Source organism: Stegodyphus dumicola, chromosome 9 (genome assembly GCF_044657685.1).
Source record: "Stegodyphus dumicola isolate Sdum_Otavi_A_Nest chromosome 9, ASM4465768v1".
In the NCBI taxonomy this organism is placed as follows: Eukaryota; Metazoa; Arthropoda; class Arachnida; order Araneae; family Eresidae; genus Stegodyphus; species Stegodyphus dumicola.
This window is the reverse complement of record NC_140776.1, coordinates 28243833-28257606: the sequence shown is the minus strand read 5'-3', so window position 1 is coordinate 28257606 and position 13774 is coordinate 28243833. Positions and strand designations below refer to the sequence as shown.

At 31.2% G+C, this 13774-nt stretch overlaps 1 protein-coding gene across 3 annotated transcripts in view; it reads right to left on the bottom strand.

The window, feature by feature from the left end:
• The window catches only part of LOC118189300 (mitogen-activated protein kinase-binding protein 1-like), a 220758-nt gene that overhangs the window by 98713 nt on the left and 108271 nt on the right, over positions 1 to 13774 (bottom strand). For all 3 annotated transcript variants that reach the window (XM_085823312.1, XM_035359881.2, XM_035359882.2), the window contains 3 exons: positions 5191 to 5282; positions 1678 to 1798; positions 1195 to 1287 (listed from right to left, as the gene is read on the bottom strand). In XM_085823312.1, coding sequence (XP_085679438.1) covers positions 1195 to 1287; positions 1678 to 1798; positions 5191 to 5282 — 306 coding nt within the window. The remainder of the gene's footprint in view (positions 1 to 1194; positions 1288 to 1677; positions 1799 to 5190; positions 5283 to 13774) is intronic.

Here is a 13774-nt window from a genome sequence, read left to right as displayed (position 1 = left end):
ATGCATGTATAAAAATATATTTCACACACAGTATAGTCAATTTACTTACGTCGTATAAATGAAACCTTAGTAAACTTTTATGTTGCACCTTTTTTAAAAGTTTTATTACTGATTTTTATTCAGAGTCATTTGAATGTGTCAAATCTTAAACAAAATATATCATCTATTTTTATTTGCGTCTGGTAACTGTATGTTTGTCTGATACGACCATAGAGTATCACACTTTTTTTTTTTTTTTATAATTACATATTTTGCCTTTTTTTTTTTTACATTGTAATTTGTGTTATAAAGAGTAATTCTTTAAACAGCAAAATTTAATACTGAAAATATTTTGCAAAATATTATAACCTCTATTACATTAACTTTACATAAAATAACAAGCCTTCATTCATATGATAGTTTTATTCAATACACAGTTTAATACAAAATACCAAAGCAAACAAATGTTTTGTGAAATAAAAAAATATATATATTTTAAAAATCTCTATTTTTTTTTAAAAAAATCTCGGAGAATTTCTTAAAATTTGAAACAATTAGAAAAAAGTTTAAGCACAATTTATTGTTAACATAATTTTAAATTAAATACTCGATTATACAATGCTGTTCCAAAAGCAGGTACAATTCACGTTGGCAAATGAACAAAAAGAGCCATAGAAATAAAATAATGATAAATACTATTGCTAATAGCAATATAAAGCAAATATATAATTGAAATGTTAATTTTATTTTTATTTTAATAAAACAGAAACACACAACAAAATTATTAAAAAGTATTTAAATGTCCCAGCTAGTCCAATAAAATTTTAAACTTACAATTACGCAAAATTTGACCTGGATGGCATTAGTTTGATAGAGAAGCTGTTTGCATTTTCAGACTTTGAAACATTCATATCTCCTTCATACACCAAATCATATTGCTATTACAGAATACTTTTCCATAAAACCAAACATTTATGGTTGACATTTACACAAGTTTGAAGCTCAAATTGGTGTATTTCTTGAACACCTATTAACTGAAAAATATCCAAATATTCCGCCCCTATACTTAACTCTACAAATGATTATTTTATATTTAAAACTTATACATTTAGAACTGCTTAGTAAGTACAGGCATATAATCAAACAGGTTTTGACAGCATTAAAACATCATAAAATATATCATATTTTGAGCCTTGAAATGGCTGAGAAACTTACAACACAATTTATTCCATATTTGTGTCCTTGAAACTCTGCTACTTGTACTTTTTCCTGAACATCCCACACTCTGACATGAGGCTGGTGACCACACTATAACAAAGCAGACAAAATTTTCAATTAAACAGACAAATTTAAAAAAAAAAAAAAAAAAAAAAAAAAAAAAAAAAAAAACAGAATTATTCAAACTTTTCTACATTTTATGTAGTTCAAAAGTAAATATTTATTGTAATAAAAAGATTTAAAAACTCAACACACATCTGAAAATTTGTATGTCTAGAGAGTAAATTTTGATTATGAAATAATTTTAGTATAGCTTTAATTTAAAATACTAATAAAAAAAACAAATAATCGCTAAATTATTGGCTTTTATAAATTTAATAAAAACATTCCGATACAAAGCTTTTATAATTCCCAGAAGTTATATATGTAACATAAATACATACAGCTTTCATAATTTTTAATAATTTATAATTTGCTTACCTCTCCAGTGGCCAAATACTTGCCATCTGATGAAAATGCAAGTGAAGTAATTGTCTTTTTAGAACTACTGAGAATGTGGCTTTGTTTATTTTTTCGAACATTATACAGCACAACAACACAACTGAAGAAAGAAAAAAAAGAAATACATAAAATTCACTTACATAAAATAATGACTATTACTACTCATTACAGCTTTTATACTTTACTATTCATGAATAGATTTGGTTGAATATACTTTATATAATAAACTGTAAATTTCAAGTCTAGACTTTAACCTCTTTCTGAATTGCTGGCACAAATATGCCCCACTACGCTCCTCACTGCATTAAATAAGGTTCAAAGAAATTTAGTTTACTGTGGGGATTTCAAATTTGCTGCAGAATTGTTATGAGCATGATTGCCAGAGTTTGGTACACTCTGAAAATTTGGCAACTATTACTAAGATGATTGCTATAGCACATAAGTACCTAATAATTTTGATTATAATTACAGTTTTGAGTTTTTGCAGGTGATCAGACATATTTGGAAAGTGAATGGAAATGTTTTATTGAAGATCTTCTTTCAGCATAATAATTTTTTGTACATATTTATGCTACTGATAATTTCAATCTTTGTCCTTACAGAAATTTACTTAGTACCCTACATCGGTAAGTAATGGTCTTTCTGTCTTTCTGCCTGTCCATCATGTTGTAACTGGAGGAGATGTTATTTGAAGAAACTTCCTCAAATGGAATTAACAGCTTTGAACGCTATATCCGTTGTTTGTTTTGTACTTAATCTTTTGTTGACTAATACTTGTTAGTGAAATATGCAGTGGTAAGTAAATAACTTTTTAATAATTTTTCATCATTTTGGCATACATCCCCTTATGTGACCTGTCATTGCTCCTGCTCCATCTGTTATTAAAGAGTAATAGTTCCAAATTAGTGAGAAAGTTTTTAAGAGTTAAATATACCTACACCCCTAGTCCTTTTTCATAAAGAAATTGCATCCAACAACACTGATTTAGAGGGTTAAAGATTTACAACTTGTTCAACTGTATAATATTTTCGAACAATGTGAATAAAAAATAAGCAATTCTGTTGCATCACATATATATGTCGATTCATCAAACTGAAAGGAAACAGAAGAACATCTATCAATGTAGTTATATAACCGCTCTCCAATATTTTCACTCATTTTCTCAATATGCCATGCTATAGGACTTTGAGGCAATTGTAAATCTTTAACCCTCTAAATCAGTGATTCTCAACCTTTTTTAAGCTGCTGCCCCCTTAAGGAACGAAAAACTTTTCAATGCCCCCATGTGAAATTTCTGTAATTTAGGGTATTGGAAATTTTGGATAGACCTTACACACCGAATTCGTTTTTTTAACTCAATAGTTTTACAATGGAAGGTAATTATATTCCTTTGATTCATACTGAAATGACTAATACAAAAAACAAAATTCTTTATTCTTAATTATTTAATTAAAAAAAGAACAGCAAAAAATACATTTCTGAACATTTGGTTCAATATTTTTAGAGAGGTGAAGGCGCAAATACTGTCTTTCCATGATTTGAGGTTGACTTTTCTCTCTCCCACCTTTTTTTGTAATTAGATCAGTCACAGCACTGAATACTCGCTCGACAAGGTAGGAGGTAGGGAAATCAAAAAGCTTTTGATGATAGTCCACAATCCTGGGTAGAGTCCACTGATGCTACTCTGAAGCCAAAATTCTGTGAGACGATCACCATTCTGAAAGCTGGCTTTCAAAGTTTCATTAGCTGAACGTTTGATTAGTTCCTCCTGAATCTGAACATTTGCTTTCTCAATATTCATAAAAGAGTTACTAATCCATTGAGGGACTTCCAGGGATAAAATATCTTTAAAACGATCATAAAAGTCCTTGTGCAAAGACTCAAGGTGTTGACAGTAAACTTGTGCTTCATCGAACAGGATTTCACTGCTCTCGTGCAGATCCGATAAGATCAGAGAAAATAGCTGAATTCGTTGCGACCAAAATTTTGCTTCCACAAAATTAGTTTTTTTTTTTTTTTTTTTTTTTTTTTTTTTTTTAAGGGAAGGCAGAAATAACAGATTCCTTGTGATCAAATAGAGCTCTTCGCCTTTAAGCTGCAAATTAATTATACTGAATTTTGCGAATAAATTGATCGTGTAAGCAGCATCAATCTTAAATTGTAGCAATCTGTCTTTCAGAACTACATTTTTCTCTGTGAGGAATTCAAGTACGGAGTCAAAAAGATTCCAGAACCTACTAAGGCAGGCACCTTTGAAGAGCCAGCGAACCTCAGTATGTACAAGAGATCGAATTCTTCACCATTGTCCTTACACAGCTGCTCGAATACTCGATTGTTGAGAGCATTACTGTGAATTTTGTTCACAGCAGAGATGACATACTGTAATGACTGATACAAACATTTGCTGAGGTTTTTTGCAACTAAATGTTGCCTATGAATCATGCAGTAAACAGCTAAAATACTTGGTATCTCTTTCTTCAAAAGGGCAATGAACCCAAGATGATGACTCAACACCGCAGGAGCTCCATCAGTAAAGTCTCCCTTGAATAATTTTTCCTTTCTTCACAAACCGGATGTACACTAACAGTAAAGCCTCATTAGTACTTGGCAAGGTTGCTTTATCAACCTGAAGAGAAAATTCGGTGAGTTTCAAAAGTTTGTACAAGGAAGCTTTAACATCTTCAGCCATCTCATCAACTCGTTGTCCCACTGTATCACTGATTAATGGGACATTTTTTTATAATATTGGATGCGGCTGGAACATCCTCAACAGCCAGCAGTAACAACTCTTCGCCGATGGTATGAGCTTTCCTCAATATAGCAATTAATTTTGATCATAGGAGGCTATCAAGCCATCATAGGAAGCTATCAAGCCATTGTCACATTGTTTTGATGGCGCTACTAGTAAGCCGAGACAGACGGCGCTTTTAGGAACTTGAATGTTCGTGAAAAACCACAAATCTTTATTTTGGTTGACAGGGTGAATTTTTAGCAGACGCTCCTGCAAATGAAATTCATTGCCTCATTAGATAACACTGTCACAAAGTAAACACATAGGTAATTGCAAGTTCGACGGTGAAGGAACAAATCCAAACTTCGAAGTATGTGGAAACGTATTGACAACATTTCTTTGTATTAAAGTTTTGTAGCATAGTGGCAACAAAATATGATGAGGTAAAGACAACTATTTCTAAAAATTAATAATTCACAATCCCAATTATGATTACATGTGATTATAATTATGCTTCACAATTCAGAATCACGTAATTATGTTTATGTGGTGGCTGTTTTAATGAATACCTAAATTTCAAGTATTGAATGCAGTTAAATTTCTCACTTTACATAATGTTTAATTTGAAGTTTCTGATATATAAATATTTTATAATTAATAAAAAAATGCTTTATTATTTAGAAAACAACTTGCACGTGATATCAAATATTAACAGCTAGTTAAATCATAATTTTTGGTATAATAATTAGCACACTACATACCCAGCAGGATAAGCAACAATGCTAGAATTAGGATCACAGTCAAAAGCAGCATTGTTTGACACTGTTAGTCCAATTACTCTTTCTAACTTCACCTATAATAAATAAAAAATTTCAGTTTATGATTTTAAAATGATGTTTTGAAAAAATAAAAACGGTTGGACAAGTATAAAATATATTTATTCCACATATATTTTGATATGCACTAAAAAGCATATCTTGTTAAGTAGCATTTTAATTGTGAATTACACTGTTGTGCTTTTAGTTCATAACAACTATTTAAACAGTAACAGAAACTTGAATTTATTGAATCAAAACAAATTATTTTGCAAAAGCGAATACTTTTCCAACATATGAATCAGCAGTATCAGTAGTACAGTGAAAATATGACTTTAAAGGGAAGGGGGGTGATTTGGTGGTTAAAAATGCATTTGAAAAAATATTCAGTAAGATTACAAAGGATAGCTTTTGATAGCTATTCTTTGTAGTCATCAGCTATCGTGAAGGCTTTGACTGAATTTAAATCTTGACTTTTGTTTGAAAAACTTGCTTCAATAAGATTTTATGCCTTCAAAGAAACTAGATTCCTATATAACACATGAAAAGTCAAAGATGAAAAAGAGATGACATACATGTTTATATGTTGCGAATAAAAAGGACAAGATATGCAAACTCTTGATGCCAAGCTCAACAAATTCAATCTGAATAAAGCAATTTATAAGCTGTAACTTACAATTTTTGAAAAATTTTCGATAAAGCAATATCATTTTCCCACATTTATCGCTTGTTTCCATTATCCTTTTGGTCTATATTTATCACATATTAATACTCATTTATACATTTTTTATACTGTTTAGGAATTAAAAATGGAAGAATCAACAGATTAATTTGAAAACAAGAAAACTATTGTATTACACTTAAATAAATTATTCTTAATTCGTTACATAAACACAATAAAAACAGGATGTTGTTACAGAAAATTTTCATTCATTCTATGTGTAAAGAAAGTATTCTTAATAATCCAGTATTAAGAATTTAATAATAATGATTGATAAACATTTAGAATATTTAAAAAATAATTCATAATATAATAACAAAAAATATTTTTAATAAATATTAATTATTTGAAACACTGCATAAAAGTTAATTTGTGCTGCCAAACATAAACAATAAATAAATAAATATAAAGAATGAGTATAGATGAAATATTTTCAATTTTCTTTTATAGTCCATAAATTGACTAACCTACACTAAATATATCTTTCTTTTCTCCATCATGAACAGAGAAGAAGGAACAGGAAAGCATTAAAACTGGCTGTATTTGTTTCTAAATTAGCCTAGGCCTACAGCATTACACTAAATCACATTAATCATAAACTAACTACAATAAATTAATTTTCCTTCTGTACACTAATAACTTTAAATTATAATTAAGACAAATTTAACTTAAATGGTTCCTACTCTATAATGTATCTGAACACTATTTAATTTAAATGGTTCCTACTCTATAACCTATCTGAACACTATTTAATTTAAAAACACAATCAACGCCCTTCCGAAAGTAATATTTTAATATCTAATTTTTTAATAATATATTTTAAATAAGCTTTTTATCATCAATAATTTTCTTACATATTATTATTTATTTGCATAATTATTTTACTGCATTTACTACATTTTACATTATATAGTTTATTTTCATACAGTGAATTAAAATAATTGTACACAATTATTTATTAAAGCATTATCAGAGCTGAAGTCAAAGCATAAGAAAAGGACAAACAGTTATCTCTGTGTCGAGATAACTGTTTGCCCTTTTCTTAGAAAGTAGAAAATTTTTAATTTGCATAATATAATATCTAAACATAATATCAAAAGCAGCATCTTTCCCAGCAAAAATTAATATCTGAAATAATGAAGCATTAACTGAAGTGAATTAAGAGCTAAAATTATTAATAGTAACTTTTATCATTTAAATTTTCTTTCTCAATCACTTTTCATATGCATTATAAACATAAACCATAAATATTATACCTGATTACACTGTCTGTACTTAAAATGAATTAATTAAAAAAAGTCCAATATGTAGCCCCCCTTTCCACCACCACCCCCAAAATTTTTTTTAACAATTTTTTTGGGGGGGGGGTGACCATAACAACATTTCTGCCATCCGCGAGTTAGTAAATTTGTAGTGCATAACTTCAAATGTTACCATGAAGGCAAACCTTACCATGAGGAAAACATGTTTAAAAAAACACTTCCGTCCTGGTTTAAAATTCATTAATATAATGCAGTGAGAATATTTACTATGTTATGACAAACTAAAAATGAATCAGAACAAAACAATAATGCAAGGTAAGATTATTCACTATGAATTAATGTGTAATGCACTAACCCAAGAATGTGTAAGATGAATTATGATATAAAACAGGAAAAATACACAAAAAACGTTAAACATATTGAACGACGTTTAAAAACAAAAAACATTTCGTATTCAATCGATAAAAGCCACTCTCTTAATTTAAGAAAGCACAAAATTAATCATAAGTTCATGTTTTTGCGTTTTATCTTTTAAAAATAGTTACCAAAAGATGACCATATTTTTCTTTCTTTTTTTTTCCCTCCCCCTTAAAAAAACATAAGCAGATCTGAATGTAAGATTACCAATTAAGTATACTGCTTAATCTCCCACTGTGATTACACTATAAAGTTTAAGGACAGGAAAGAGCATAAGCAAGGCAGAAAATTTAAAGAACATAGAGGGATCGATCACATATTTAAAACGGTCTAAATTATGAGCCTATTTCATAAAATGTATCACATATTAGTGTAAATCTTGCGCAAAATAAATCTGAGTAGGTGAACTATTCTATGCCCTTACTAAGGAAATTTTGAATTACTTATAGTTATTATTAACCGGTAATTGATGGTCGTATTTTATTTAAAAACTATTCTATCAAAAATCCCACGATGATGATAGTGCATATTTAGGGGGGCAAGGATCAAATAAAAAAGATATACTTTAAAGAATCCTTCAACATCTAAATCTCATCATTCCATGCATGGTGTTGAAGCATTCTTAAAAGTTTATCTTTTCATTTGATTTCATTCATTTCATGCTGCATAGACGGTATATTGATTGGGGAAGCTGACTGCGATACGGAAGGTCCCGTATTCGAATCCCGGAGAAGGCATGGACGTAAACTGTCTGTCTCCTAATAGTAGATAACGGTAGCCTCAAATAAAATGACCATGACTTCTGCTACTTAGAAAGTGGAGAAAGCAGAAAAAGGCTAGTGCCCACCATACTTATATAAAAATAAATATATATATGTATATATTTATATAAAAAAAAGCCATGCTTTTATTCTGGGAAACAGTAAATCAGATTAACATTACCGTATTCCATTTTCTTCTGTTGAATTTTGGTACTTCGATGTTATCGTAACCACCTTGGCGAATTTTATGGAAGAAAAAGAACAGTTACTTTTATTAGATACATTTATATTATGTGTAGCGAGTGTCGGGGGACATTTTACTTTACTCAAGTAAAAAAAAAAAAAAAAAAAAAAAAACAACGAGAGTGTTGGGGGGACACTTTACTCAAGTAAAAAAGGGGGGAATTTTTTTTTTTTTTTTTTTTTTTTTACTAATACTGAATCTAGCAAAGAAATTTTTTTACTACTACTTAATTTGGTAATAATATCTCAAAATTTCTAAAAACTTCATAAACTTAACGGAACTGCTACGTTCATAATGAATTCTTTATAGTACTTCACTTTAATCTCACTAATTGAATTAAAACTCAACTTACAAGTTTGGCTTAAACTCAAATTGGCAGTTTGGCATCATACTCTTTACTTGAGTTAAAAGACGAAACATCTTCGTATCGATTAATTATTGTTAATTGAACAGGAGTTGGTTTGCTCCGCTTGAAAAGTCAACCAAATTCCGATCAATGACGATAATTATTTAGTTTATCAATTTTCATTTCTAAAAGTTTCCATTTCTATTTTTCATGATTAAAATTCAAGTTCTTTCAAAAAATATTATTTTCGGGATTCAATTTCAATGCTTCTGGGTTACTTCTTTTTGATACATTCTATTAACTTTATATTAGGAGATAATACACTCAATATTACTTTAGTAAATACACTGATTTCCAAAAATTAAGCACGGAGAGGAAAATGCTAATTTCCGGAAGCCAATCAGAATTGAAGAGGATACAATTCGCTGCAGAGGTAGATGGAAGTATGCAAATATGTTAGGTAACAGCTAATCGCGCTTTCATGTCAAGAAATATGCAAAAAAGGCAGTCTTATAAGAAGCCAGCTTTATGAAGGGTTACGGAAGTTCATTGTAAATGCTTATAGAAGGTGTTTAAAACTTTTTTACCATTTGTTTTCAAGACACGTGTTTCTATGACTTTGACTTCCAGAAGACGAATGGAAGATTCTGAGCGCTGGCATACTGTGGGGCGCATTGAAGCAGGACAGTCAATCACAGATAATGCTTTTTTCTTCGGCGTTCATCAGTCTGTAATTTCACGTTTACGGAAACAATTCCAAACCACAGAAACAGTTGTCCGAAGACCCACAGCCGGTCGCCCAAAGGTTACAAACCCCGCGGAAGATCGATATATTGCTATTGTAGCCAAGCGGAATCGCAGAGCGACCTCCACACGTGTGACATCTATGGTTACAGCGTACATTGGTAAGGCGATATCTGCAGCTACTGTACGCCAAAGATTACATATGAGTGGACTGTACACCCGGGTACCTCGAGTTTGTGTTCCTCTATTCGTCCAATCAAGAGGGCAACGATTATAGTGGTGCCGGGAACATGTCAATTGGAATGTGTCCGACTGGGGCAATGTCATGTTTACTGATGAGTCAAGATTTGCTCTGGAGACAGATGACACAAGTATAAGGATATGGCATGAACAATGAACACGCAATCAGTCAAAAAACATCACCGAACATCATGCATTCCGAGGCGAAAGCATTATGGTGTGAGATGAAGTCCGAGAACCCACTGTGAGACTGTATGCTGCAGAAGTTGGCCCTAATTTTGTTTTAATGGACGATAACGCACGTCCCCATAGAGCTGATATCATCGATGACTGCCTGGAGAGTGAAGGTACTGCGCGTATGGCGTGGACAGCATACTCGTCCGACCTTCTTTGGGATGCTCTCGGCCGTGCTGTATCTTCACGTTTCCCACCTCCAGCCAGTCTTATTGAGCTGTAAACTGCTCTACCAGAAGAATGGTGATTGCTAAATTCTGCGGTGGTTGACCACCTAATTAAAAGCATGGTCACAAGGTATAAACTTATATAGATGAGAGATGTATATAGATGAGAGGGGGGATCACATACCCTATTAATGTCTCTTTTTCCCCCCCATTTTATGCTGTTTATTTTCACTTTATACATAATTCTGTTTAAGTCTCCAGTATGTCATTATCTGATAACTTACAAAAATTTAATATTGTTTTCATTTCTGTATATAATTATTGATTTTGTTTTATGTATGCTACTTTCCTGTATATAATTTTGATTTTGTTTTATGTATGTTTTATACATGCTACTTTCCTGCCAAATTTTGTGTCAATCAAAGCAGTATTTGTTGATTTTTTTGCATTTTACATCTTCGTGCTTAACTTTTGGAAGTGAGGGTATATTATTACATACATATTCTATTCTACGTTTCAACTACATATTTGTTTCACAAGAAAATCAGTAAACCTAGTTACAAACGGGTTTTTCCTTTTAGAGAAAATTTCGTAGCGGTCGTTTTGATAAAGAATTCGAAGCATTGTTCTTCAGCGATTTTGCGGCAAAAATAATGTATTTCTCCAGAAATTTCACCTCTCTTTCTTATACTATAGCAAAATCCTACAAGCACAAGTTTTAAAATCGAGTAAGGAGGAGAGAAATCATAATTCTTAAAAAAAAAAAAAAAAAAAGTTGGAATACAACAAAGAGAACTTACGCGAAAACGGCAACATTGAAAATTAAATGTTTGTCATGCGCATGGTTGCCTGAATAATTGTTATGCGCGTGGTTACTAGAGTATTCTGAAGCTTTGGCGATTTCTACTGCGGTTTGGAACTTTGTGGCTATACTGGCCATCAGCAGAAAAACATATCTTGCTCTTGTTCCTGATGTAGTACCGTGTAGGGCAAGGATGTCAAACTCATAGGTACACTTGGGCCAAACAAACAAGGTTTAACTTTAGGCGGGCCGCAAAAAAAAAAAAAAAAAAAAAAAAAAAAAAATCAATATTCATAGAAACGTAGATTTATTTCGAATAATACAATAATAAACATATATATAGAGAGAGAAAAGAATAAGAAAAATTTAATGTTTACGTCCTGATACTTGACATCTCTTCTCTGCTATTATCTTTCGTATTTTGGGAGAAATTTTGTTTGCAGTGATAACTTTCAACGCTGACCCAAGGTGAGCATCATTAATACAGTTTCTAATAGGAGACTTATTACCTTTCATCACTGAAAATAACTGCTCGCACCGATAAGTGCTACCAAACATGGAAATAATTTCATATGCGAATTTTTGAGTATTTTCAAACCTGGCTGGTAAATATTTGTAAAATTAAGGCACGCCCACTTCAATGAGTTTTACTTTCAAATTTGAGTTGCATAGAATCTCGATCACATCCATTTGCATATGGCTGGGTACTGAGGCAATACTTATTAAGAAAATCGAAGAAAACAAAAAAAAAAAAAAAAAAAAAAAAAAAATTGTCTTCGAGGGAACTAAAATCATTAAACCTCGTTTCAAATTCAGTTGTTAAATTTGCAATTTTTTCTGCGTATTTTTGATACGAACAAGTATCATCTAAACTTGATTTGTTCATGCTGCACGTCGGGAAGTGCTTTAAATCTTCATTTTTAAGTTGTTTTTCCCAAAGAACTAGTTGACATTTGAATGCTTTAATTATGTCAAACATGTTCGTAATGATATGATCTTTTCCTTGTAACGATAAATTTAAATCGGTTAAGTGTTTGGTTATATCAACCAAGAAAGATAAATCTTGTATCCATATTGGATCGTAAAACACACTTACGTCTTGATTTTTCGTTTTTAAAAACTGACATATTTCTTGTTTCAAATGACAGAATTGTTTGAGAATCTTGGAGCAAGATAACCAACGTACCTCGGTATAGTAGGACAAACCCGAATATTCACTATCTAACTCACTTAAGAAAGCAGTGAATTGACGCTGATTTAAACCTCGAGATCTAAAATATATGACAAAACATTCTCCATATTTATTACTTTCGTGCATAGAACTTCTTGATGTATAATACAATGCATATGATGAATGTTTGAACTGCGAATTTCACTAAGTTTTTTTCTTAGTAATGCTACGAAGCCCTTGTTTTTCCCGGTCATTGATGGAGCTCCATCTGTAGCTAGAGAATTTAACTTTGCCAAAGGTAGATTGTATTTCTGCAGAAGTCCAAAAACACAAGTAAATATATCTTCTCCTGTGGTAGTACCAGGCATCGGTATTAGTTCCAGTAATTAATTCCTCAAAAATGTTAAAATTCTTGTCACAAGAACGAAGAAACACTGCTAATTGAGCTTTGCCACTAATGTCCGTGCTCTCGTCACAGGCAATGGAGAAACTTTCGAAACTAAATGATTTTGCTTTGATCTGATCACTTAAATTCGCGGCTAAATCAGTAACTCTTTCTGCAACTGTATTTCGAGACAATGAAATTGATTTTAAAGCCTTCACATTTCCAGGACAAACAATTTCTCCAGCTTTCGTTAGGCATTCCTTGATGAAATCACCGTCAGTAAAAGGCTTCGAATGTTTAGTTATCAACTCGGACAAGACGTAGCTTGCATGTACCGCCGCTTCACTTTCTTGCAATACTTTACTAAACATGGACTGTTGCTTTTTCACTCCTAACTTGAGCTCTTTCAACTTTTCTTCTCTCATTAATCCTTCGTAATTGTTACATTTCGATTTGTGTTGTTCGTAATGACGTTTAATATTATATAATTTTGGTACATTAATAGTATTATTACATATCAAGCAGATTATTTTATCTTTTATTTCATAGCAAAAATATTCTAATTCCCATTTTACATGGAATATTCTATGTTCGTCAGCGATTTTTCGTTTAATTTTACTACCACTTGGTTTTGATATAGACATACTGAATACAAAGGGCTGGAATAAACACGGTTAACGTTAAAAAGTTAACAAAAATTTATTCTTTCCACAAGAGATAAATCAAAATGCTGAAATATTTCTTCAAAAATATATTAACAATATCACAAAATGTCAAACGTTTAGCAAAAATCAATTCAAAACAGAGAAACTAATTCTATCTCACAGCGAAATCGCTACAAATCAATCACAGCATTAAGTAAACAAACAGTTCGCTAGAACTACAGCTACTACTGAGATGAGTTGTTTGTTCTCGGCTTTTATAAGCTTTATAATTACTTTCTCGAATATACTGGAAACATCTATAAATATCTGGTTTTTTGTGGATGGCAACAGCAATTACGAGATATTTATTTATTAGGTATTAAATGCACGCG